The 27,899-nt window shown below is 46.9% G+C and overlaps 1 protein-coding gene across 5 annotated transcripts in view; it reads left to right on the top strand.

Moving 5' to 3' along the window:
- Nucleotides 1–1,366: 1,366 nt before the first annotated feature.
- The window catches only part of CACUL1 (CDK2 associated cullin domain 1), a 200,716-nt gene continuing 174,183 nt past the window's right edge, over nt 1,367–27,899 (top strand). The window contains exons 1-2 of one of the 5 annotated variants that reach the window (XM_029610503.1): nt 1,367–1,802; nt 16,078–16,204. In XM_029610503.1, the coding sequence (XP_029466363.1) occupies nt 1,583–1,802; nt 16,078–16,204 (347 nt within the window). In that variant the 5' untranslated portion in view covers nt 1,367–1,582. The remainder of the gene's footprint in view (nt 1,803–16,077; nt 16,205–27,899) is intronic. The other 4 variants (XM_029610502.1, XM_029610500.1, XM_029610501.1 and 1 more) reach the window with 4 other exon arrangements.

The following is a 27,899-nucleotide window of genomic DNA, read 5'->3' as shown; positions in this document are numbered from 1 at the left end:
TGCGCTCCGGTGGAGCGCATTGTTAACCCACGGTTGGATGCGCATTTTCGATGCGCTAACTTTACCCCTTATTCAGTAAGGGGTAATAGCGCGTCCAACCCCCCCCGAAACTAATAGTGCCCGCAACATGCAAATGCATGTTGATGGCCCTATTAGTTATTCCCCCGCGAAACAGAAAATAAAATGTGCAGCCAAGCTGCACATTTTACTTTCAGAAATTAGTGTTAATTTCTCTCGGCTCTGGGAAAGTGTACAAAAAAGCAGTAAAAACTGCTTTTCTGTTCATCCTCCAACTTAATATCATGGCGATATTAAGTCGGTGGTCCCAAAGGTAAAAAATAATTTAAAATAAAAAAATTTAAAATCAGCCCGTGGCTCTCAAACCAGATGCTCAATTTTGCCGGCGTCCGGTTTCTGAACCCGTGGCTGTCAGCGGGCTTGAGAACTGACGCCCGCTGACGATTCGAGTGCAGGAGGTCGTTCCCGGACCCCCGCTGGACTTTTGGCAAGTCTTGTGGGGGTCAGGAGGCCCCCCCAAGCTGGCCAAAAGTCCCTGGGGGTCCGGGTGCGATCTTCTACGCTCGTGACGTTGGGGACAGGAACCAAAATGGTGCCGGCGCCATTTTCTATCAACGCACTCATGGCCCGAGAGTGGAAGATCACAACAGGCCCCCCCCCACTGGACCCCAGGTAATTTAAGACATTTTGGGGGGGTTCGGGAGGGAGGGATTTATTTTAAAGGGTCGGGGTGGGTTTTAGTGTGCTGGTTTTCCCGCCCTCCCCCGATTTACACGATATTTTAAAAAACAAAACCGCGACGATCCGATTCCCTCCCCCCCCCAGCCGAAATCGATCGTTAAGACGATCGATCACACGATTCACATCTCTAGAGACTATTACTTAGTCACCCTGGATTCTGAAAGTAAAATGTGCGGCCAATCCAAGGGCAGGCGTTCATTTATGAGCAGCCCCATAAAGTGTACAGAAAAACAGAAACTGCTGCTTTTCTATATATTCTCCGAGTTAATGTCCTAGTGCTATTAAGTCGGAGGAACAAAAAATGTAAATATATAATGTAAAAAATGTATATATATTTTTTAATGGGCTGGTTAGGAGGACGGTGCCCACTTTTACCGGGGCGGGATTCCTGACGCCGCTGCCAGGCTGTGTTGCCGCTAAGCAGAAGGCGCTAGAGACGCGCTATCATCCCTGGCGCCTCCTTTTTAGCGCGACCCCTCATTTAAATAGAGGATCGCGCGTCCGATTTCCCGCGGACCTTACAGAATCGGCACCCGCTCGCCCAGCCTGGCACCAGCGCCCACTTCCGGACGCGCCGCCCCTTTCCGCTCCTGCGGTTCTTCCGCAGCCCGCGCGAGGGCCTCCCAGTCGCCTCTCTCTGCCCCAAGGAAAGATGGCGGCGGGCGCCTCGCTCGGGGCGGAAGAACTCCACATCCCAGCCTGCCTCGGGCCGGGCGGCTGCGGCAAAGCCGCCTCGCTTTACGGCAGGCGGCGGTGGGAGCGGCTGTGCTGCCGCCGGGAGTCGCCGAGCATGGGCGCTCCGCTCCCGGGCCGCTGAGCGGGGATGGACGAGGAGGGCATGGAGGAGGAGGACGGCACCGGCTACGAAAGCATGATGGACGACCCCAACCACAACAGCTGGGAGGCGGGGGCCGAGCGGGAGGAGCCCCCGGCGCTGCCTCTCTACCCCCTGTCCGACAGCAGCGGCCTGAAGAGCTGCGACTCCGCCGCCGCCGCTGCCGCCAAGGGAGGGCTGAATATCAACACCACCGCCTCCAAGTTCCGTGAGTGCCCGTCTCGCTTATGCAGGAGTTACTGTGCCGCCCGGGGTGCCTCCCCCACGCAGACCGCGTTCCCGTCCCGTTTACAGAGGGCGCACTCCCATCCTGCTATGCTGGAGTTTTGCTCTTCCTCAGGAGAGGCTCGCTGCTTTCGTATCTGTTATACTGTCTCTCCCCAGAATGTCTGTCCAGCTTAGGCAGGAGTTACTATCCTTCCCAGGGTGCATCCCCCACTCAGACTGCACTCCCATCCTGCTATGCTGGAGTTTTGCTCTTCCTCAGGAGAGGCTCGCTGCTTTCGTATCTGTTATACTGTCTCTCCCCAGAATGTCTGTCCAGCTTAGGCAGGAGTTACTATCCTTCCCAGGGTGCATCCCCCACTCAGACTGCACTCCCATCCTGCTATGCTGGAGTTTTGCTCTTCCTCAGGAGAGGCTCGCTGCTTTCGTATCTGTTATACTGTCTCTCCCCAGAATGTCTGTCCAGCTTAGGCAGGAGTTACTATCCTTCCCAGGGTGCATCCCCCACTCAGACTGCACTCCCATCCTGCTATGCTGGAGTTTTGCTGTTCCCCCCCAGAGTGGCTCGCTGCTTTCTTACCAGTTACACTCTCCCTCCCCAGAATGTCTGTCCCACTTATGCAGGAGTTACTATCCTTCCTGGGGTGCCTTCGCCAATTATAACGCATTCCCCACTCATTTACAGAGGGCCCACTCCCATCTTGCTATGCAGGAGTTTTGCTCTTCCCCCTGGAGTGGCTCGCTGCTTTCATACCAGTTACACTCTCCCTCCCCAGAATGTCTGTCCCACTTATGCAGGAGTTACTGTGCCACCCGGGGTGCATCCTCCATTTATACTGCATTCCCATCCCATTACAGAGGGCGCACTCCTATCCTGCTAAGCACGATTTAGCTCTTCCCCCGGAGTGGCTGGCTGCTTTCATAAGTTACATCCTCCTTCTCCAGATTGTCTGTCCCGCTTATGCAGTAGTTACTGTCCCACCCAGGGCACAGTTGCCAGATAGTCATGAAAGAACAAGCGCTATTTGCAGAAAAAACAGCCCCAAATACGTGAGATTAAAATTACTTTTATTAGAACTACTTATGCACACTCATGCCACCTCCAAGCACATCTCTGAACCCCCCTCCCCCACACACACTCATTCCTTCCCCTACAGGTACCTCTTCACATACAGGCCGATACAGTACAGTGTGCTCTGACTGAGCGCACTGTTAGCCTGCTCTTGGACGTGCATTTTCCCTTACCCCTTATTCAGTAAGGGAAGGAAAACATGCATCCAACCCGCGGCACCTAATAGCGCCCTCAACATGCAAATGCATGTTGATGGCCCTATTAGGTATGTGCGCGGGATACAGAAAGTAAAATGTGCAGCCAAGCCGCACATTTTACTTTCAGAAATTAGTGCCGACCCAAAGGTAGGCGCTAATTTCTTCCGGCACTGGGAAAGTGCACAGAAAAGCAGTAAAAACTGCTTTTCTGTGCACCCTCCGACTTACTATCATGGCGATAATAAGTCAGAGGTCCCGAAGAGTAAAAAATGTGAATTCGGCCCGCGGCTGTCAGGACGAAAACCGGATGCTCAATTTTGCCGGTTTCCAAGCCCATGGCTGTCAGCGGGCTCGAGAACCGACGCCGGCAAAATTGAGCGTCGGCTGTCAAAGCTGCTGCTCCTGTCAAAAAGGAGGCGCTAGGGACGCGCTAGTGTCCCTAGCGCCTCCTTTTGCCCGTTTTTACTGCCGGGCCGAATTTAAATACTGAATCGCGTGCACCGGCAAGTGCACTCTCCCGTGGACTTTACTGTTTCGGCCTGTTTGACTGTTGCCAGCTGAGTGCTTCACTCCCTTCAGTGTCAGCCCAGCCGTGCTGCAGAAAAGCTTCCTGTCATCAGGAGGTTCAGAAAATTGGGGTGCAAGGCAGCCAGAGTACTCTGCCGCTCTGGGCCTGACTTGGTCACCCAACGCTGCTGGGAATCCTGCCTGAGTGCCTGGCCTGCCAATTTGCTGCCCCGGTGCCCCTGAGACTGCTTGTTGTAGGGCTTGGATGAAAAGTGGGTGGGCCGTGGCTATGCCACTGCTTTAGACAGGCCTCATCTGCAGCAGCAGCAGCCAGTCTTAGGAACAGCACGGCCCAAGTCCAATAAAATGCAATTTGGAGGAAAAAAAAGCCCAATTATAAGCACCCCGTGAATGCAAAAAAAAAAAAAAAAAGGGAATCGCTATAAAAATAAGCCCAAACTCGCAGGAAATAAGCAACGTTGGCAACACTGGCCCAGGGTGCCTTCCCCACTTATTCCGCATTCTAGTCCCGTTTACAGAGGGCGCACTCCCATGCTGCGATGTAGAAGTATCGCTCTTGCCCCAGAGTGGCTTGCTGCTTTCATAGCAGTTATAGCCTCCCTCCCCAGAACGTCTGTCCTGCTTACACAGGAGTCGCACCCCTGGAGATCTGCGAGCGACCTGCAGCCTGAAGGCGTTATAGTTACAGAGCTATCTCTCATTTATGTGGGAAGTGCTATTATTTATCTGGGAGATATCCCATTTTAGTCTCTCCCCTCCACCGTGGACCTAGTCCCATTTGTATAGGAGTTATAACCCCAGTATTGTTTCTTTTATATTACAGTTAGTGCTAGGGCCAGAAGCTCCTTGTCTGTTTTATATGGGCAGAAGTGGAATAATATTTAGCAGCCATGGCCTTATTTCCATTTTTTTTTCATCTTTTTGCTTTTTCTGCTTTGCTTGTTTAGACTTTTATTTCTTATTTTGCTGTTTTAGGGGCTTATTTAGTTCTTTTTTTTTTTTGTTTCGGTTCTTTTATAAATGGACTAGAACTGGTAAATGTGAATTGGTTATTTACGCTTTCTAAAAATACAAAGACTAGGGTACACTCCATGAAGTTAGTAAGTAGCACATTCAAAACAAATCTGAGAAAATTATTTTTCACTCAACGGATAAGCTCTGGCATTAATTGTTTGTTTATTTAAGCGTTTTTTTTATACCGAGGTATAGCTAGCAGCCTTCACTCCGGTTTACAATTGCAGCAACCTAATTGTTGGAGAATGTGGTTAGTGAAGTTAGTGTAGCTGGGTTTAAAGGTTTGGACAAGTTCCTGGAGGAGAAGTCCATTACCTGCTATTAATCGAGTAGGCTTGGAGAAGAGCCACTGCTTTGGATCTGCTTACTGTATGGCAACTTGCGCCAGGTACTTGTAACCTGTATTGGCCACTGCTGGAAACAGGATGCTGAGCCTGATGGACCCTCAATCTGACCCAGTATGGCAATTCTTATATTTGTATCTAACTATCCTAGAGGAAAAGGGAGAGATGATGGAGAAGTTTAAATATCTCCAGTGTATCAATGCACAGGAGGTGGGTACTCTCTCAGTGGAACGGAGGCTCGTCCCGAGCCCCAGGGTGAGCTGCAAGTGACAGCAGCATTAGTAGTGAAAGTCTGCACGGGGCCGATGAGCCAGTGCAAGCTCACGCAGGGCTTCCTGTTACCGCAGGGGCCCCACTCTGCCTCCCACTGCTAATGCTGCTGCTTCTGGCATCTGATGAGCCCTCGGCCCACAGAGAACCACTATAAGCCTAATTAGTGAGGGTGATCAAGCAACCGCAAGCATTCAAAGCTATTTGAATCTAAAGGTGGTGTGTAAGACCTCCTTAAAAAAGGTTAGCCGGCTAGCTTGATCATCCACCCCGGCCCGCAAAAGGTGCCATGCGTGCTGGAAACACAATCGCATCGGTGTTTTTTAAGCATAGTTTTTTAAATTGCAAATAAAAAAAAATACCGCCTAAAGGCACAACAAGAAAAGAACACATTGACATAAGTGAACCAAACCCCGAAGTCAGCTGGCGTTTTGGATCTGGTGCATCTTAAATGAAACGTCATCTGGAACAATCACGCTGGCTGCGTCCGCTGATCTCCATGTGTCAGAAAAGGCTGACGAGCTCTGCCATTTGCGGCACTTGTCCGTTATTTATTTGATTTACGGTGGCTTGCAAAGGTATTCAGCCCCCTAAAAAGTCAGCAGATCTGTGTGGATTACAAATGACGCTTACGCAGATTGTTCCAGGCAGTAAGTTTATTGCAAACCAGTGTGCTCTTAAAGTAAAATTTCAAAGTCACAATTCATTATTTCTCTGCCTGTTTTGTAAAATAAAATTAAAAACTGAAAAATGCTGCTTGCATAAGTATTCAACCCCTGTGCCTTGGACGCTCCAAGTTTACACAGATGAAAGATGTCGCCCTAACAATTGGCCGCTATCTATGAATCATTTAAAAAAAAAAGTCAGCTTTTCTGGATAAAAGACCCCCCTAAGTCCAGTGCCACTGGTCAGACTGTGAATCTGAGGGAAAGCTGTGAAAATGAAGACCAAAGAGCACTCTAAGGAAATTAAAGATATTTAGACCTGCACAAGATTGGGAAAAGGTCTGGATATCCCAGTGAGCAATGATGGATCAATTGTGAGGAAGTGCAAGCTGCATCCTGGCACCCAGACACTGCCTAGACAAGGCCGTCCCTCAAAACTCAGCGTCAGAGCAAGGAGGAGCCTCGCAAGGGAAGCCACAGAGAGGCCAAGAATCACTTTGAAGGAGCCACAGAGTTCAGTGGCTGAGACTGGAGTGGAGCTACACTAGTCAACCATATCAAACGCTCTGCATATAACTGGCCTGCATGGCAGGGAGGCTAGAAAGAAGCCATTAATGAAGAAAAACCACATCAAAGCACGTCTGGAGTTTGCCAGAAAGCATCAGTGTGATCCAGCTAAAATGGATAAGATTTTGTGGTCAGATGAGGTAAAAATGGAGCTTTCAAAACGCTGTGTGTCGCAAACCTAACACTGCCCATTCCTCAGTAAACACCGTTCCAACAGTAAAGTATGGGGGTGGTAGCATCATGTTGTGGGGATGCTTTTCTTCAGTAGTCAAAAAAAGCAAACAGAATGTTGGGAATTATTAGGAAGGGAATGGTTAATAGAACGGAAAATGTCATAATGTCTCTGTATCGCTCCATGATGAGACCGCACCTTGAATACTGTGTACAATTCTGGTCGCCCATCTCAAAAAAGATATAGTTGCGATGGAGAAGGTACAGAGAAGGGCAACCAAAATGATAAGGGGAATGGAACAGCTTCCCTACGAGGAAAGGCTGAAGAGATTAGGACTTTTCAGTTTGGAGAAGAGACGGCTGAGGGGGGATATGATAGAGATGTTTAAAATCATGAGAGGTCTAGAACGAGTAGATGTGAATTGGTTATTTACACTTTCAAATAATAGAAGGACTAGGGGGCACTCCATGAAGTTAGCAAGTAGCACATTTAAGATTAATCGGAGAAAGTTCTTTTTCACTCAATGCACACTAAAGCTCTGGAATTTGTCGCCAGAGGATGCAGTTAGTGTAGTTGGGTTCAAAAAAGGTTTGGATAAGTTCTTGGAGGAGAAGTTCATTAACTGCTTTTAATCAAGTTTACTTAAGGGAATAGCCACTGCTATTAATTGCATCAGTGGCATGGGATCTTCTTAGTGTTTGGGTACCTGCCAGGTTCTTGTGGCCTGGATTGGCCACTGTTGGAAACAGGATGCTGGGCTTGATGGACCCTTGGTCTGACCCAGTATGGCAATTTATGTGCTTATGGTACAACATACAAGGAGATACTTCAGTCTGCTAAAAAACTAAAACTTGGGAGAAAGTTCCCCTTTCAGCAGGACATTGATCCCAAGCCCAAGGCCAAAGCAACATAGGAATGAATGTAGTACAATGACCAAGTCAAAGTCCGGATCTCAATCCAATCGAGAATCTGTGGCACTATTTGAAAATTGCAGGCCATAAGCATCATCCAACCAACCTGTACAACCTGGAGCAAATCTGCCAGGAAGAATGGACACAAATTATACCCAAACAGTGTGCAAAGCTGGCAGAATCTTACCTCAACAGACTTCAGGCTGTTATTGTGGCAAAAGGTGGTTCTTCCAAGTACTGGTCTGAAGGGTTGAATACTTAACGCAAGCAGCATTTTTTAGTGTTTTAATTTTATTTTACCAAAAATGCAGAGAAATAATGAAAACTTATTTTTAAGCGCATACTGGCATTTCAAAGCAGATTACATTTAGGTACTATAGGTATTTCCCTATCCCCAGGGAGCTGCACGCACAGTTTGACCCCTACTTAAAACGCACGTTTTGTGCAGATAAATGTTTTATCTGCACAAAATGTGGGTTTAAGAATGCACGCGCCTCGCGGCGCCCTCGCATGAAAAGGCCGTGCAGGCGAGGGCATTAAGCATTCCTTGCCGGTGCAGAGCGGGGCGCCGGCTGAGCGCACGTTTTCATAAGGCTGGAAACTTTCTTCCTGGTGAGCGGTGACGCTGGATTCATTGCCGAGATTGCCCCCTCAAGGACACGCAGCAGAGGCTCGACAGCGTGTCTTAACCGTAGCCAGATAGCTGGCGAGGAACACAACGCAAGTTACGCGCCTCGGTTAGAAGCACAAGAAAAGATAACTCTGCTACCTTGGGAGCCTGCTCCTATGTGCACGCTCCTGTTCAACTCCGCATGCATTAGATTCCCTCATCAGGAGTTGGAATTGTTGTTAACGTGCGCACAGGGTCTTAGTGCATGGGCTGGAGGTGGCGGAGGGTGACGGGACTTGGAGCAGCGGGATTTGAACCCTGGGCTTTCCTGGTTTGCAGCTCCTTGTGACTCCTGGCTTGGGAAGGCTTACCCACAACACGCAAGCTATCTGCCCAGCGGAAAGTTACCTGCGGCGTGCAGGCTGCCTGCGTAGTCTTCTGCTGCTTCTCTTTCACCAGTTGGCACAGGCTGGGTGCTCCGCTCAGGGGGACGGGTGGTGACGGGGGAAAACGCCAGCCTCTGCCTGCTTGTCCGCAGAGGGTCTCCCCGTATCTTCAGGGCTTGTTCTAATGAATGGGATGGAAGCATCCAAGGCAGCCAGGAGCCTGCTGAGGAGCTAATAAACTAAAGAAACAATAGTGAAGAAAACTTCACATATTAGAGAGAAGAACCCCAAATTCCAAATATGAAGCAAAAATAAAAAAAAATCCCCCTAAAACTGCCAGAAGAGCCAAAAAAGCAAGAACATATTTTGGGGGGAGGGGTGTTGCCTAATTAATAAAGCAGACTCCTCCCCCCCCAAAGAAAAAACTCTTTTAAAATCTTTGGCTGGTGCCCCCATTTCCTAAATCTCTTTCCAGCCTTGGCGAGGTTTGTGTGCGCCCTGAAAGCTTTCTTCCCCTGGGAGCCGAGCCCGCGGGTTGGGGGCCTGCTCACGCCTAGGTCCACCTTCAGAGCCCCCGTTCTGCCCGTGCCTCGTGCTCGCTTGTCGAGATCTTCAAAGGGGAAGTCAGACAAAGCCTTGGGAGATGGGTTTACTTTCCTTTTTTTTTTTTTCTTGCTTTTTTGCTCATTTGTGTTGTTGTTGCTCTTTTGCTTATTTTAACTTTTGTCGTATTCTGCTGTTTTTCAGTTTTTTAGCGTTTTGTTTCCTTATTTTTCCTTTTCATTTATTGCTTTGCTGAATTCTGACCACCTGGGTTGCCTGGCTTCCAGTATTTTTCCACTCCCGGGCAGAGAAGTCAAATTTTTCTGCAACTTTACTCGAATAAGAGGCTGATGCTCAAGATTGAGCATCGACTAACTTAGCTGCCCATTTTCAGCTAATCGTCGTCATTTCTTTCTTGTATTCTGCAGATACCCAACATATCTGCACTGCGCAGTACAATAAAATCAAACATTTATACAGGCTTCCGAGACAAGACCACAAAACACACTTAGGCCAGCCATTGCCTCTTCTAAGTTAAGGGGCTGAAGTTAGGGGCCTGAGTACATTTAGGTACCAGAGAACTTTCTGTTTTAACAGATCAAGATGCAAGCACTGCCTGCATTGCATGCAAATCTATCTCATGCATATTCATTGTGAATATCCTGAAAACCTGGCCTGTTTGTAGCTCTCGGGGACCAGAGTTGGCCACCCCTTTATTTAATTTATTTAAAATCTTTTGTATGCTCCTTATCCAAAACGAGATCTAGGCAGTTTACATAATATAACATACGTGATAAAATGAATAAGGTGACAATACAGTGGTGGTCGTTAACAGTATAGAAACTTGATATGCTTTGGGGTTGGTGAGGATTCTTAGGGTTGTTGGGATGGAATTCCAGAGAGATGGACCTGCCGCTGACAAAGCTCGTTTTCTGCTTCGATCAAGCCTGGCTCTTGGGATCTGAAGGAGGTTTTCATCTGCTGAACGTTATTGGTGTGGGGGTTGGTATAAATGTAGAGAGGTACATAACCAGACTGCAGAGGGATTATGAATTAAATTGAAAATCAGTGTTGTAATGAATACATTGTCTGATTGGGAGTCAGTGAAGATCAGTGAGGACTGGGGTGATGTGTTTTCTGATTTTTTACATTCGTTAGGCGGGCTGTAGCATTTTGAACAAATCAATGAGTCTGTGAGGCCTATGTATGAGTTGCAATAATCCAGTCCAGAGAATGAGAGCTTGTAGGATCTGAAATAAAAGGTTAGATACCTTGGGAAGTAATTAGTGTAATAACTGTCATGCATTCGTCTTAGACAGACACAAAGGTTGCTCTCTTTCAGGCTGATACAGTACGGTGCACTCGGCCGAGCGCGCCGTTTACACACGATTGGCTGCGTGTTTTTGACACGTCTATTACCCCTTATACAGTAAGGGGTTTAGCGTGTCAAACATGTGGCCAACCCCCCAAAAACTAATAGCACTCATCACATGCAAATGGTTGATGAGCCTATTAGTCCCGCGTGATACAGAAAGTAAAATGTGTGGCCAAACCGCACATTTTACTCTCAGAAATTAACGCCTGCCCAAGGGTGGGTGTTAAATTCTGAGCAACCTGGAAAAGTTGGGTATTAGCGATTATTAAGTCGGAGGAACCAAAAATTAAAAAAAAATCTGCCTGCCGGTCAGCAGGTTAGAAAAACAGATGCTCGGTTTTACCGGCATCTGTTTTCCTAACCCGTGACTGTCAGCGGTTTCGGAAACTGACACTGGTAAAATAGATTGTCTGCTGTCAGGACACATTGACAGCCACCTCTACCGCGAATAAGGAGGTGCCAGTGGTGTGCTATTGTCCGTAGCGCCTCCTTATTAGCGCGACCCATTTAAATACGGACTCGTGCGTCCAGGAGAGGTGGCTGGGCGCGCATCGGGAGAGCGGGCACGGACACGGAGCGCCGACTCTCCCACGATTCTTACGGTATCTGTAGGGTGAATTGGAATCATAGATGAGAGGTTCAGATCTTACAAAAACCGACATTTGAATTTGATGAGGGGGTGGTGGATAGTGGGTAATTTTAGTTGAGCAGTCAGCCCTGACAAACAAATGACCGACCAATCTGGAAAGACTAAGAACATAAGAACATGCCATGCTGGGCAGACCAAGGGTCCATCAAGCCCAGCATCCTGTTTCCAACAGAGGCCAATCCAGGCCATAAGAACCTGGCAAGTACCCAAATACTAAGAAGATCCCATGCTACTGATGCAATTAATAGCAGTGGCTATTCCCTAAGGGGTAGATTTTAAAACCCCTGCGCGCGTAAATCATCCCGGATCTATGCGACTAGACGGGCCATGTGTATCTTTCTGCCATTATTAACTCTGCAGCTTTATCCACACTGATGATCTAGCAATAGCAGCGCAAGCAGTCGACTTTGCTTAGGTCGGGCACTCTTGGACATGTGCACTAGCCTGACTGACTGATCACTATATCTTTGATCAACTTCGGCCAAATCTAAATAAGACAAGGGCTGCCTCATCTGCCTGTGAAGTCACAGGGCCGTGCAGAGCTGAACAGCTGGACTGACATACTCCTGAGCCATTGCAAGAATCCAGAGTACCTGGGAATTTCCCTAGACCATGCACTATTCTTCAAGATCCACCTAGAAGGTCAGCACTGAAACCGCAGCAGCATCCATAAGCTTGCATTCTTCAGATGAGGAACATATCTTGCTACGATAGCTGTGCTTGCCCTGTGTAACTTCGTTACTGAGTGCACATGCCTGGTATGGGAACTCTCTGCCTATGCAACAGAAATTGATCCGGTGCTTAAACCATCTAATCTCAACAGTTTATATATTTTTGCTGGAATAGTTCTAAATAAAGAATCGTGACCAGCCAAACGGAGGATCCTAGTCTCACCCCACTGAACTCATGCCGGAGTTTCCTGGCTACGTCTTTGACTTCCCATGTAGCGGTGCAGCGGGTGTAATTGGAGATCTAACCACTAGGATTAGTGTGGACATTGGAACGACTGAGCCCCTTGCTGCAAGCGCAGAGGGGAGAGGCCTCTGTACCAAAGTCTGCAGGTCATGAGCCAATATGGCAAAACGGGGCCACTCTACCAGACCTGAGCCCTCCGACTGTGGCGAGATACGGACCGTTCTGCCCATTGCTTGAGGGATGGTCCCCACGGGGGCAGGATCTTGCTGAGGCAGACTCACGTGTGCTGAAATGTACCAGTCCGAAAGAAGTCTGATTGATAGACACAAGAAATGGAGAAAATCACAAAAGTGGGGCTCTCTCTGTAAGTAACGGGAAGGACAAGGGACAGGCATGAGGCTACGCAGAAGGACGAGAGAGGAAGTAGAAGTATCCAGAAAGGTATGAGACCAAAATGCTGATAGTCGAGTCTAGGGACTAAAATTCCAAGTGTTCTAGTCCCCACGGAGGACCCAGATATTGTTGCTATCGCAGAGACCTGGCTCAGTGACTCCCAGAATTGGGAGATGGCCGTTCTGGGTTATATGTTCAGGGAGAATAGGAAGGCAGAAAGGAGGGAGGAATGGCACTTCCAGTATAAATAAATTAAAGCAAATGAAGTAGCAGGGGGGAAGGAGGGAGGCAGTGCGAGTCATCCTGGAAAGTGGGGCTAGGACTTCCAGCCTCCAGCGCGAGATCAGGCAAGGAAAGGGCTGGGAGATGTTTATATACTGGGTGCAGGCTGGAGCATCCCATCTGCAGAGTCGGAAGTAGAGGGATCCTACGCGGGCAAATGAGAATTGAACCCAGGAGGTAGGGGGCAATACTGGGCGTGGGATTTATATTTCTGATATCTGAGCTCTGTGGATCTTCAGACAGTGCTCAGGACTCCGTCAGACATCCCGTGGATTTAAAATTTCCTGCAGCCCTGGCTTGTCCAGCTAACTCTTACTAGCCGGATAAGTTGGAGGAGTTGAATTAGGCAGGTGAGTTATCCGGCTATCGCTGAATGCCTGGGACAGTTTCTCTGACTAACTTGAGCTGGGTAATTTGATTGTCGCACTGCTGAATATCGAGCTCTGTGATTTACTGTAAGAGCAAAGGCAGAGAAGAGTTGCACTAGGGTCAGGGTCCTGGATGTCAAGAGTCCCCGTTTTGTTAAAGACGGAGGTGAAATCTTTGTGTAGTACAACCGTAGTAGGCTAATCTGAAAGGAAGGGTGGTCAGGGAAGTAAATAAAAGGAGAACAATCTGATTTCAGAGGAGGTGACTGAGAAAGTAAGCACAGGAAGGTTAGCACTGAGCAGATACAAGGGAAGGGAGCCACGAGAGGGGCCCAGGGAAGAAGATCCGGAGAAGGCTCGAGGTGGGATCGGGAGCCTGAAAGAGGAAGAGCGCTGGGTGATGAGGTAAAGGCGGACACACTAACTAGCCGATTTTAAAAGTGCTACACGGCCGTGGACTTCAAACACCGCACGCGTATGCAGGCATCTCCTGGCACGCGCACAAACCAAAAGGTTAAGAGAAGGGGTGGAGTCTGTAACATGAAGTCTGTGCGTAAATATTTACGTGCACGCGCCGGGGCCCAGCCACGTAACTTTACTTCTGCTATGGACGGCGAGAAAGTAATAACAAAAAGTAGGCTACTCAGCGGGGTTTCAAGGTAAAAGGGATTCAGGTTAGCCAGGGCATTTAGGAAGTCCTGCCCTTTACTGGGGCGCACTGGGGAAACGGTCATTGCGTCGGCACGCATATCTACTGAAATCCCCCCCGCTTACGCGATCGACGTGGCATTTGCACACACATGCGCGCGTCGGTATAAAATCGTACTCGCGTATACGCACATATTTTATAAAATTGCCACGTCCATGTGCACGAGCCGGCAAACACACACACATGTGCGCGCGGGCCTTAAAACTCACCGTTGTGTTCCCCAAGGTAGGGACTGGAGGAGCAGCACAGTTAGGTGAAAGGGCTGTGTGATAAAGGGGATGGAAGGATTCCCCCGTGAGGAAAGGCTGAAGAGGTTAGGGCTGTTCAGCTTGGAGAAGAGACGGCTGAGGGGGGATATGATAGAGGTCTTTAAAATGAGCAGAGTGGAACAAGTAAACTTTAATCAGTTGTTTACTCTTTCAAAAAGTACAAAGACCAGGGGACACACAATGAAGTTACTGGGTACTACATTTAAAATTTAATAAAAAAAAATATTTTTACTCAACACATAATTAAACTCTAATTCATTGTCAGAGGATGTGGTGAAGGCTCTTAGTGTAGCTGCATTTATAAAAAGTTTGGACAAGTTTCTGGAGGAAAAGTCCATTAACCATTATTACGGTAGAGTTGAAGAAATCCACTTCTTATCCCTGGGATAAGCAGCTTGGAATCTCTCTACCCCTTGGGATCGTTCCAGGTACTTGTAGCCTGGATTGGCCACTGTTGGAAACAGGATGCTGGGCTTGATGGACCCTTGGTCTGACCCAGTAGGGTAAGCTTATGTTCTTATCTGGTAGTGGAGTACATGGCCACAGCATTTACGGAACAGAGGATTGCATGGTCTTAGCAAACCTAAAATTAGACAAAGTTATGGGGCCAAATGCAATGAGGGAGTGGGTGGGGGGAGAGTGAAAACAAATGTCCCCAAAGTGTTCAAATAAAAATCAAATCCTAGAGCATGATCTCATGTTTTGACAAAATCTTGTTTGGATTTGAGGGGAAATAGATGTGTAGCAGCAAAGGGGCATGCTGGAACTCTCTAGGCAGGCCCGTTTTATTGAAAGGGGCCTGCCGGAACTCTCTAGAAAGGCCCTTTTTATTGAAAGGGGCCTGCCGGAACTCTCTAGAAAGGCCCTTTTTATTGAAAGGGGCCTGCCGGAACTCTCTAGGCAGGCCCTTTTTATTGAAAGGGGCCTGCCGGAACTCTCTAGGCAGGCCCTTTTTATTGAAAGGGGCCTGCCGGAACTCTCTAGGCAGGCCCTTTTTATTGAAAGGGGCCTGGGGGAACTCTCTAGGCAGGCCCTTTTTATTGAAAGGGGCCTGCCGGAACTCTCTAGGCAGGCCCTTTTTATTGAAAGGGGCCTGCCGGAACTCTCTAGGCAGGCCCTTTTTATTGAAAGGGGCCTGCCGGAACTCTCTAGGCAGGCCCTTTTTATTGAAAGGGGCCTGCCGGAACTCTCTAGGCAGGCCCTTTTTATTGAAAGGGGCCTGCCGGAACTCTCTAGACAGCCCTTTTTATTGAAAGGGGCCTGCCGGAACTCTCTAGACAGGCCCTTTTTATTGAAAGGGGCCTGCCGGAACTCTCTAGACAGGCCCTTTTTATTGAAAGGGGCCTGCCGGAACTCTCTAGGCAGGCCCTTTTTATTGAAAGGGGCCTGCCGGAACTCTCTAGGCAGGCCCTTTTTATTGAAAGGGGCCTGCCGGAACTCTCTAGACAGGCCCTTTTTATTGAAAGGGGCCTGCCAGAACTCTCTAGGCAGGCCCGTTTTATTGAAAGGGGCCTGCCGGAACTCTCTAGAAAGGCCCTTTTTATTGAAAGGGGCCTGCCGGAACTCTCTAGGCAGGCCCTTTTTATTGAAAGGGGCCTGCCGGAACTCTCTAGGCAGGCCCTTTTTATTGAAAGGGGCCTGCCGGAACTCTCTAGGCAGGCCCGTTTTATTAAAGGGGAGCTATGCCTGACATTGGGTCATAGAGGGCCATGACCCCGCCATACCGTAGAAGGGAGCTGCTTCTAGTCAGCAGGACATTGAAGCCTGGGCATTCTCAGCTTTATTAAACAATCATGGGAGGGAGAATCTTTTACAGATTGAAGGTTGGGAGGAGAGGTGATTTTAGTGGCAGCCCTGCCTTAGGCATTCTTGGGATGCTCAATTTAAATACGTTGAGTACCACTGGGAGCACAATGCCAGCAGCTGCTGTGTACGTGGAATTAATCTGATTTACAAGCCCTGATCTCTCATCCTCTGCGTATTCCGAACCAACTTGATCTGCTTCTGTTTTTTCTGTAGTAATGAACGTTATAACCGTAGAAGATTACAAGAGCACATATTGGCCAAAGTTGGACAGTGCCATTGATCAGCTTTTAACCCAGAATCCTGGTGACTACATCCCGATCTCCTATGAACAGATTTACAGGTAAGGAGTCTTCCTCCTCCCCATTAAGAGTGGGGCTGACTCGGGATGCACGAAGGGGTGAAGCCGTGTAACGAGTGCAGTGAGTGGCAGTACTGGGGACCTTTGCTATTTAGGGGTCACTGCTTTTCTGCTAATCTAGAGGAATTTCTGAGCAGAGCCTGTTAGTTTAATGGCCAAATCTCTTTAATTCAACGTTACATAGTCCATTGAGTATTCAGAATACATCTTTTTATTCATATGCATATGGCAACTCCACTGTTATCATAAATATTACTCCAGAGGGTCCCCCGACATGGACCCGTGTTTCGCCGAGGCTGCGTCGGGATGGACAGACAATTTTTATTAACAGGTCTGAAAGCAAAACATGAGAATGGGCTACAATACCGACCCATCTTATAACTTCAAATTATAAAGCCAAACGTGTTACATACCGTAATATCACTTCATAGACATTTTTCAGGGAGTGCGTACATCAGTTCTACGAGAAGGTTTTTAACATTAACTAAAAAGGCGCCCAAACCAACGGACCAGTCAGCACACAGGGGAACGTCCAATCAGAATCCAATCAAAGTCAGGTAAAATGAGTCCATTCTAGTTTCTTGTTGAGTCCATGCGGTGGGACAGTGTTTAATGTGTATATCCATTTCTGTTCTTTACGAATCAGAAATTCTGAAAAATTGCCTCCGCGATTCGGACAAGTGGGAACTTCTAAAATAAAAAAGTACAGATCAGACACAGTATGTGAAAACTGGACCCAATGGTCCATCAGTGGTGCATTTTCACGTAAATGCTTAATGTTGGATTTGTGTTCAATGATCCTAGTCTTTATCTTCCTTACAGTTTTCCCTACATATAATTTCTGACACGGGCATCGAATTATATAAATAACCCCTTCTGAATTTGTCAGAGAAATTCCTTAATATGCATTTTTTACCAGAACTAGGGTGTTCAAAAGATGATATAGCACTTGTGTGTGGGCATACGGAGCACTGGCCACAAGGTTTATGTTCTCCAATACCCTGATGAAGTGTCCGTGTTGTATTCAAATCAGACTGTGCCAGCATGTCTCACAAATTGGTGCCTATCCGGTATGTAAAGCGTAATGAACCTCGAAATATGTCCTGAAGGGATAACCATTGCCAATGTTAACGTATAATACGAGTTACAAGATTGCTTAAAGGGGGAAATGGCAATATACAATTTGTTGTAATATCTAAACTCTGGTTTTGTGGCCAAAGCAATAGGTCCCTATTAACAAAGCTCGTTTAAATGCTTGCTTTATCACTTAGATGGGTACCCCCTTGCTTGAAGCCGAGACCCCATCTCCTTAGCTTTAGAAATGAAGTCTGGCTTTGAAGAACAGAAATTGGCCAGTGGGTATATTCTGCTTGAGGGCTCTAGGATGAAGGCTGTCAAACCTGAGCAAAGTGTTACGCTCCGTTTCTTTCCTAAAGATGGTGGTTGAGAATTTAGAATTATCAATGGATACAAGGATATCCAAGAAAGCTATTTGAGAGGGATGAATATTAAAACAAAACTGTAAATGAGTGTTACACTGATTTAACCAGTCAAAGAACATGTAAAATTGCACATCTGATCCAACCCAAATTAGGAAAATGTCATCGATTAAATCTAATCCACAAGTGTAGAAACTTAAACCATTCAGAAGGGTAAATATGTCTCCTCATATTTAGCCACATATAGACATGCTAAACTAGGGGCCATGGTGGCATCCATGGCCGTGCCCTTAACCTGTTGATACTAGGTTGTCTCAAAACGAAAACATTTTTTTGTCAAAGCCAATTCAGATAATTCCATCCGGCATGGCTGGATGACGCTAACCTTGTGGACTGCTAACCCTGTGGTGTCCGCTAACCTTGTGCACCGCTCCGAATGTGGGAAGGAGCAACCCTGGGGAGAAGCTTGGGCCAGACTCAAGGGAGGGTTTGCAGTGAATAAACCCTTTGAGAATACAGGGACTGAAAACTTTTCTCCTAAGTAATTTTTCTCTTTGGTAGTGGCAAGACCATCGGAGATTACCTTGGAAGAATTATGCAAAACTATCACCTCCGTGGGAAAACAGCTCTCGGGTCAGATTTCTCAGTTTGTGGGACAGATTCAAGAACTAAAAACTCAGAGTAAAGCTGATGGTGAACACATTCCAAGTAATAAACATAGGATTGACTGTAGAGAGACTGGTCTCAAGAAAATGAAGGATCTTGGTGTTCCTATTTCTAAGGATAGTTTACTTTTGAGGAAGAAAATGAAAAATGTTTGGCAAGAAGAATCCATGGTGAGTGATTTGAAAAACTATATTTGTGAGAAAAGTGGTGTCCTGCATGAAACTGTGCCGATACTTTGGAACGGACCGAGCCTATGCAATGTAGGAATTGTGCAAGTCTCGTAGAAGCCACCGTCTGACCTCCTCTTGCAGTGCAGCATTACCTGCCTTGCTGGGAAAAGAGCTGAGCAGAAGTTCCTCAAAAACTCCCAATCCGGTGCACCAGGCCGAAAGCTCGGGTTTGAGTAGTACAGGCTATGCATCATAAGAACATAAGAAATTGCCATGCTGGGTCAGACCAAGGGTCCATCAAGCCCAGCATCCTGTTTCCAACAGTGGCCAATCCAGGCCATAAGAACCTGGCAAGTACCCAAACACTAAGAAGATCCCATGCTACTGATGCAATTAATAGCAGTGGCTATTCCCTAAGTAAACTTGATTAAAGCCGTTAATGGACTTCTCCAAGAACTTATACAAACCTTTTTTGAACCCAGCTGCACTAACCACATCCTCTGGCAACAAATTCCAGAGCTTTATTGTGCATTGAGTGAAAAAGAACTTTCTCCGATTAGTTTTAAATGTGCCCCATGCTAACTTCATGGAGTGCCCCCTAGTCCTTCTATTATTCAAAAGTGTAAATAACCGAGTCACATCTACTTGTTCAAGACCTCTCATGATTTTAAAGACCTCTATCATATCCCCCCTCAGCCGTCTCTTCTCCAAGCTGAACAGCCCTAACCTCTTCAGCCTTTCCTCATAGGGGAGCTGTTCCATCCCCTTTATCATTTTGGTTGCCCTTCTCTGTACCTTCTCCATCGCAACTATATCTTTTTTGAGATGCGGCGACCAGAATTGTACACAGTATTCAAGGTGCAGTCTCACCATGGAGCGATACAGAGGCATTATGACATTTTCCATTTTATTAACCATTCCATTCATAATAATTCCTAAAATTGTGTTTGCTTTTTTTTTTTTTTTTTTTTTTATTTAATAGCGTTTATTGGCACGTAACAAAAATACAAAATTGCAATAAACTCGATAAACAATCTTAACAGATGCTTGCAATTGTTCAACAGTATTAAATGCCATGATGTAGAGATCTATACCCACTGGGCACCCCCCTCCCCCCCTATGGGTAGCATCAAACAGAAACTATTAGCATACTGGGTAAGTGACATATACATTATACATTATACATTATGAGAGCTGATACAGAGGACGAAGGACAGAGTAACATGTCCGCCCCCGTTGCCCCAATAAGTACGAGGGTCCCCCAAAACTCTGAGTCCATGGTCACTCTAATCCAGTCTCCAGAAAACCTCCGGCTCCAGGTCTCCGGCCTACGAGCACGAACCAGAGTTAGTCCTTAAGGGTGGTGAGCCATTGTTCATATCTGCCCCAAACCTGATAGAAATTTTGTACCGACTTTTTCCTGTAAGCCGTTATCTTCCCCAAGGTGTGCATAGTCATGACCAGCTCTTGCACCGTTGATAAAGTGGGCACTCGCGGGTCCTTCCAACTGCGTGCTATGGCGCATCTCGTAGCCGTCACCACATATTTGATAAAATAATTATGAGATTTCGGTCTGTCCTTCATATCCTCATGCAACAGAGCTTGCGCCGGCGTAAGTAGTATGGTCAGGCCCAGAATTGTAGAAATCCAGGTCGATACTGTCCTCCATAACTGTTGGATTTTGGGACACTGCCACCAAACATGGAAGAAAGTGCCTCTCTCTTGGCACAGTTTCCAACAAAGCCCCAGGGAAGACGGCGAGAAATGTTGTATAGAGGCTGGGGTCATGTACCAACGGAAAAACAATTTGTAACCATTTTCAATGTGTAGAGCGGAGATCAATCCCTTCCGCATAGTCTGGAAAGTCCGCAGCCAGTCCTCCCGTGTCCAGTCACATTGTAAATCTGACTGCCAGGCTTTTATATGGGATGCCTTCATATCAAAGTCTCCACTGAGTAAGCCATATAGATTAGAAATATGTTTAGTAACCTGGCTAGCATGTCTACACATACTTTCAAAAGAGGAAATTCCCCGGTCTAACTCGGATTGAATCTTTTTACTGAGAAAGAAATGTCTGAGTTGCAAATATTTAAACAGATCAGCCGCCCCCAACTGATACTGAGTGCATAATGTAGAAAACGGTAGCAGCCCACCTGGGGCCCAAATATGAGCCCACTGGGATATTCCACATATGAGCCAGTGTTTAAACACTAAGGGATGGCTGGCCGGTTGGAACGCCTTGTGATGAAATAAATGTGTGCTATGGAAAAAAGTTTGGGTACCCACTAAGACTTTCTTCCACCTCCCCCACATTGCTAGTGTAACCCGCACTGTCTCGGGAATGCTCCTTTTCGGAGTCCAGGTTTCCCCAGGCTGCCATAATAAAGCGGAAAGGGGGAGAGTGCCCATCATCGCCTGTTCCAATTGTACCCACGGCTTCATGTTGGTAGTATTGTGCCAGTCTACCGCCGCTTTCAACTGAGCGGCACCTTGATATCGACTGAGATTAGGCATACCCAGGCCGCCCCTGTAACTGGGCATATACAATGTTGCTTTAGCTATTCTAGGCCTTCTCCCCTTCCATAAATATTTATTTAATCTCTTTTGCCATTTATCCAATAGAGGGGTAGGAATAACCAACGGCAGAGTTTGCAACAGATACAGAATTCGAGGCATAATATTCATCTTAAGTACCGACCAAGCCAGGAGATATGATACCTATCCCATTCCTCAAGGTCCTTATATATTTTAGTCATTAATGGTATAAAATTCAGCTGTAGCAAGTCCCCCCCTGAGCCTAAGTACACCCCTAAATATTTGAGTTGGTTATGGGCCCATTTAAAAGGGAACCTCTGTTTCAGCTGAGCTTCCAACTCAGGGTTCAAGTGGACTTTCAGTATTTCAGACTTATCCCAATTAATGGAAAATCCGGACACCCTACTAAAAGCTGCTATCTCCTCTGTTATGGCCGCCAAGGACTGCTGGGGTTCAGTTACAGTAAACAAAATGTCATCTGCAAAGAGAGACAGTTTGGAGGAGAATTCTCCCACCGTGATTCCCCGTATCAAATTATTATTTCGAATGCGGTGGGTAAAAGGTTCCAAAAAGAGGGCAAAAAGCAATGGAGAGAGTGGACACCCCTGTCTGGTCCCACGCCCCACTGTAAACGGCGGGGAGTACCCGCCATTGATCTTTAAACACGCCGAGGGTGCCTCATATAATTTTTGGATCCACTTGACAAATTTATCGCCTAGATTAAACCTACTCAGGGTGTGAAACAAAAAAGGCCAATGCACATAATCAAAAGCCTTTTCGGCATCTAAGGCTAGCAGCAGCAAAGGAATGCGCTGAGATCGAGCCCACTCCATAGCTGCAACGGTTTTGCGAACATTATCGGACGCCATGCGGCCAGGAATGAAGCCAGATTGGTCCGGGTGAACCAGGCCAGGGAGAGAAACATTAAGCCGGTTGGCTAATATTTTAGCCAGAAGTTTCAGATCTATGTTAATTAAAGAGATGGGACGGTATGAACCGCAGAGCGTTGGGTCCCGCCCAGGCTTGGCAATAAGAGTCACTCCAGCCATATTATCCTCCTGTGACAGCGTCCCCGTTCCCTGAAGGGAATTAAATAGACGAACCAACGGGGGCACTACCAGGGTGGCGAATTTCTTATAAAATGTTGCCGTGAGGCCATCGAGACCCGGCGACTTGCCCACTTTCAGCGATTTAATGGCCCATGTGACCTCTGCTGCAGTGATATCTCTTGTAAGAAAAACTTGGGCGTCAGCTGTGATCTGCGGTAGCTGGGCGTCCTGTAAATAGTCGTCAATCTCGGCCTGAGAGATTGCTGCCTGGGGGGCATACAGGTCCGCATAGAATCTTGTAAAGCGCTCCCTAATTGCAGTATTAGAAGTTAAGAGTTCCCCATTCTCATCTTTCAATTTAACAATATGATTCTGAGTGTGGTGAACTTTCAGTTTCCGGGCCAATTGTCTACCCGCCTTGTTTCCCCCCTCATAATATGCCTGTTTGATGCAATCTAGGCGGTAAGCTATCTGAGCCGCCTCAATATCTGCTAGGTGATGCCGTAAGCTATCCATTTTTGCAAGTAAGCGACTATCCCCCGTCGCCATATGTTCTTGCCCCAGGCGCTGCAGATGCAGAATTGTGTCTGCCTTATCCCTCAGTCTACATCTCTTCATGTAGGCCCCTCGGGCTATAAATTTCCCTCGGAGGACGGCTTTTAAGCAATCCCACAATATAACAGGCGATATCGTAGGGGAATCATTGATCATCCAGTATTCCTGGATGTCCGAGTGTACTTGTAAACTGAAGTCCTCATCTTCTAGGAGGCTGTCATTCAGCCTCCAATACCGCTGTCCTTTATCATACCCTGAAACATTAAATTGCATTAATACGGGGCCATGGTCGGACCACGTTATAGGGCCCAGGAACGGGCGAACAACCTGATTTGCACAACCTCTATCAACCAGGAGATAATCTATTCTAGAATAGGTATTATGGGCCCTGGAAAAAAATGTATAGTTTCTATCTCTGGGGTGCCATGTCTGCCAAGTATCAAGAAGACCATGCCGCTTCATGAACCGGCGAAAGGCTTGGCGGTCAGGTCTCCTGGTCAGGCCGCTGCCATGTGAATTATCCAGTCGGGGATCAACCGTCACGTTAAAGTATGTGACCTTCAGCCCAACAATCTATCATCTGGGACAGATCCTCCAAATAAGCACCCTGCTCAGTGTTTGGTGCATAAGAGCTTAGCAAGGAATATTTTTCTCCACCTATATCCATTACCAATAGGAGGTATCTGCCCCCGGGATCTGCATGGAGTGAAATTTCTTCGTATATCAAATCCTTATGCAATAATATGCCCACCCCTAGATATTTGTGGGCAAGAGGTCTAGCCGCCCAGTACTGTCTCGGGTAATTGGGATTCTGAAGTAAACGTTCGTACCTCTTTTTCAAATGCATTTCCTGCACTAGGGCGATTGCAATATTATGATGAGCCATGTCAGCAAAAAGAGACTGCCTCTTCAGTGGCGTGTTCAGTCCCTTAACATTAAGGGACATGATATTTAGAGTTATCATGAATAAAGGATATACTGAATAAAGGGCCCCCCGGATACATCAGGTAACCTCTGCCTTTCTCTAGAGCAGGCTGTACTGTAAAACCTGTCCTCCCATTCAGTCTCCTCACCCAGTATCGTCAGTATATTGCTTCCCTCTAAAGTCCCCTCCCGCTTTCCCCTCTCCCCCACAGCTGGTTCCCTTTCCCAGGGCCATGCTGCCTGATCTGGGGAGGAGTCAATCATCCCAGCAGTAAGTCCCCCCCCTCCACCTTATATAATCGTAAGCTGAAACATCCCTAACATTCATAACTCCCCATACTTACACACACAAGAGCCCTCCCAATTCCATACCGCGTAACCCTGCGGTGATTAATAGCTTATCTACGGTATATATAATGGACAAAACATCAACAGTCTCAAATCCTGGAGAAGGCGAAACGCAAGAACAAAACCTTTTGCGTTGTTACCACTCCAGCCTGCTGAGATAGGATCCTTGCGCCAAAAGGCGAATCAACCCTTTAGAAGCCAGACTTCCCTTCCCGTCTGAATCCTAGGTCTGCAAGGTAGCATCCTGTTGCCTGCGGAGTCGTTTGTCTCCCCGATTCACCCGCTGCCATCTCGGAGGCTCCTCCTTCCTGTACGTCGGTCGGGAAGTGTCCGAAACGCCCGCTATCTCCGGGTATCCCGCCTCCCGCAGAATCTGAGAAGCTGCCACCGGCGTTTTCACCCGGTGCTCTGCTCCTTTCACTGTAAAGTTAATCCCAAACGGGAATAGCCACCGGTATTTTATATTATCCTTGCGTAACAGGTCAGTAATCGGTTTGAAGGCCCTCCTTTTCTGAATGGTAAGGGGAGAGAGATCAATAAAAATCATAATCTCATGCCCCTGCCATTGCCAGGTAAGTTGTCGGCGCGCTATGCTGGCTACTCGCTCCTTGAGCGCATAGTCGTGGTAACATGCAATTATGTCCTTCGGCATATTATTAACTCTCGGGCCATACACCCGATGTGCCCAGGCTATCTTTACCTCCGGTTCCTGGTCTGCAGGCCTGGCTGTCTCACCGTCGCGGAGGAGCATGGCACTAATCTGTGCTACTACTGTGGCGCAGTCCAAAAATTCAGGCCCCTCCGGGATGCCGCGAAAACGGAGGTTATGCCTCCGAGACCTATTTTCAAGGTCTTCCAGTTTTTCTTTAACTCGCTCCATCTCCTCGTGCATTGAGTGCAGTGTGTCCTGGTTTGTTTTAATGTCAGCGCTGTTAGCCTCCGCCCTGGTTTCAACCTCGAATATGCGGCGGCCATGTTCAGCGACATCTTCCTTAAGCTCCTCTATAGACGTCACAATCACCGCCGTTTTAGCTGCGATTTCAGCCTTTATTTCCTCGAACCAGTGTTTCATGTCCGCTTTCGAGGGAGTTGCAGTATCATCGGGCTGAGACTCCAAAACCACTTCTAGCTGTTCCGCGGTTTCGTCAGTTGCCGCCGCCATATTGGCTCCCGGAGGCTCGCCTTCCAGCGCCAATTTACTGTAGGAATATTTTTTAAGATCCAGCGTTTTACGCCGAGTCGACATCTGCCGTCGTTCACGAAGCTAGGGAGAGCTCTCAGTAAAGAAATCTCCCTCGGGGGAGCTCGATGCTAGCAGATTTGTGCAGTGGAGGGAGAGAGGCTCAGGTTTATGCTGCCATCTGCTGCGATGACGTCACTTCCTCCCCTATCTAAAATTGTGTTTGCTTTTTTAACTGCTGCAGCACACTGAGCCGACAATTTTAAAGTATTATCCACTATGACGCCTAGATCTTTTTCCTGGGTGGTAGTTCCTAATATGGAACCTAACATCGTGTAACTACAGCAAGGGTTATTTTTCCCTATATGCATCACCTTGCACTTGTCCACATTAACTTTCATTTATGAAGAAGTGAAAATACAACTTTGGTACAGGAGGCATTTGTTCCCATTGGCGCATCTTTATCAGCTTGCTGCGTTTGCACAATCTGTGCATTGACAACATCCACCTGCAGCATCAATGCTTGTAGATCTACAGTACACTTGAAGGCATAGCTGCATCTGTACCATTGGTGCATTCTTGCATCTGCTCCAGCAGGGTGTCTTCAGCTTCTCTACTCTCGATGCTCCTGCATCATCAATACATCTGCACATAGCTAACCATGGCATGCTTGATGCATTTGCACCATTGGCATACTCGATCCCCGTTTCGTCGTTGCTACCAGTTCAAGAATGCTGGACCCATCTCCCAATGTAATTAACCCAGATGAAATCTCCGCCACAGGGCGCCTCAAGAAGATCTTGTTCCAGATGTACAGGGCCATCCCAATAGAAAGGATCCCTCTCCTGGGGGGTAGTCTTGTTACACTGACGACACTCTGAATGCCCATACATATCTGCTTGACACTCTGTGTCCAAGATGACAGATTATGTCCATGGGCGTCCCCTTTTTTCATCCTCTGACATCAGCAAAGTTTCTCTTACTTGTCATCTTTTTGGGGGGGCCATGGTCCCCTAATCTTAACTTCTAAAGAGACATTTCCTGGAGAGGAGCTGTCATCACTGTTAGTAGATCTCTCCTGCTAGAATTCTGGATGGCAGTGACATTGTTATCACAGTAGTTTACTCACTATTTTGGGCATGGCATGGTAAATATCATAGTGGCAAAAAGGTTTTGGAGGACAAATTCCTCCAGAACACTCTTTGGAATGTTTGTATGGCTACTCATAAGAACTTGCCATACTGGGTCAGACCAAGGGTCCATCAAGCCCAGCATCCTGTTTCCAACAGTGGCCAATCCAGGCCATAAGAACCTGGCAAGTACCCAAAAACTAAGTCTATTCCATGTAACCATTGCTAATGGCAGTGGCTATTCTCTAAGTGAACTTAATAGCAGGTAATGGACTTCTCCTCCAAGAACTTATCCAATCCTTTTTTAAACACAGCTATACTAACTGCACAAACCACATCCTCTGGCAACAAATTCCAGAGTTTAATTGTGCGTTGAGTAAAAAAGAACTTTCTCCGATTAGTTTTAAATGTGCCCCATGCTAACTTCATGGAGTGCCCCCTAGTCTTTCTACTATCCGAAAGAGTAAATAACCGATTACATCTACCTGTTCTAGACCTCTCATGATTTTAAATACCTCTATCATATCCCCCCTCAGCTGTCTCTTCTCCAAGCACATCATCTAGTGCTTGCATGGCAACAGTAAGCAGATGATATTCCCATCTCCAATGATATTGTACACCTGGACCCAGTTTCTGTAGGGTCTCGAAGCACTTATCTGTCCATGAAAGATAGTTTTCGACTATTCCTTGAATGATTGCAGAACAGTCATGAAGAACTGAGTCCTCACGGTTACAAGATGTGGTTGCTGTTAACCTTTCCTCTTCTAGTGCATCATCAGTTTTTGGTCTCCCATTCGGACCACCTTGCATGCCCCAATTGCATCTGAATGAGAAGTAGTTCCTTTGCCAATGGGCGTCAGCACATGGTTCTGCTTCCGCTATCCTTCTCTTCTTTAATGATACACTGCGGTTGAGTTCTATCCCCATTTTGCAAAGGTTGTTCATGACATTGTTCTGGGAGAAGTTTAAGATGAACGTGCCTCGCTCCATCACGGTATGTTTTCAAAGCAGGCAGTTGCATGAATACTCCAACAGAGTGCTCCCCTCTGGCTTTTCGGTTGCTCAGAAACCTTTACTAACTTATTAGTGGTGCTGATAGCATTAATAAGTTAATAAGCACATTGAAAAATGTGTATCTTTGCTTGCCTAGATGTGAATGGCTGGGGTTGAGATCTATTAAACTTGTTTAGCCCTTAATCCTTAAAATGTTATCGCTTCTGGACATGGATAGCTTTGAGGAAGTAAGGTATCTTCTTCCTCCTCATATCTACTCAGTGATACTTCTTTTGAGCCACATGGCAACAGCGGAGCTTGTGGGCCTCTTATGCTCCCTACAACTGAGAGCTCTCCATCAGCTCTTGCTGGATTCAGTCACCTCACACCTGTTACAATTTTTATATAGGTTTCTTGATGATTTTATTTTATTTTATTTATTTGTGTTTTTCTATACCGGCATTCACGGAAGTTCGTATCATGTCGGTTTACATAAAACAAGGGGTGAGCAATACATTATAACGTACATAGCTAAAACGTAAGAGTATACATTACAAAAGTATAACAAGTGCATAGAAGAAAAAGTTACAATAAAACAGGGGTTATTCTAACTGGGATTAGAGTTAGAGCAGAGATAAAAAGTTTAACAAGAAGTAAAACCTTGTAGTGATTGGTTGGTATTGTCTGT

The sequence above is a fragment of the Rhinatrema bivittatum genome, chromosome 7 (genome assembly GCF_901001135.1).
Source record: "Rhinatrema bivittatum chromosome 7, aRhiBiv1.1, whole genome shotgun sequence".
In the NCBI taxonomy this organism is placed as follows: domain Eukaryota; kingdom Metazoa; phylum Chordata; class Amphibia; order Gymnophiona; family Rhinatrematidae; genus Rhinatrema; species Rhinatrema bivittatum.
This window is presented reverse-complemented; position numbering and strand designations above follow the sequence as displayed.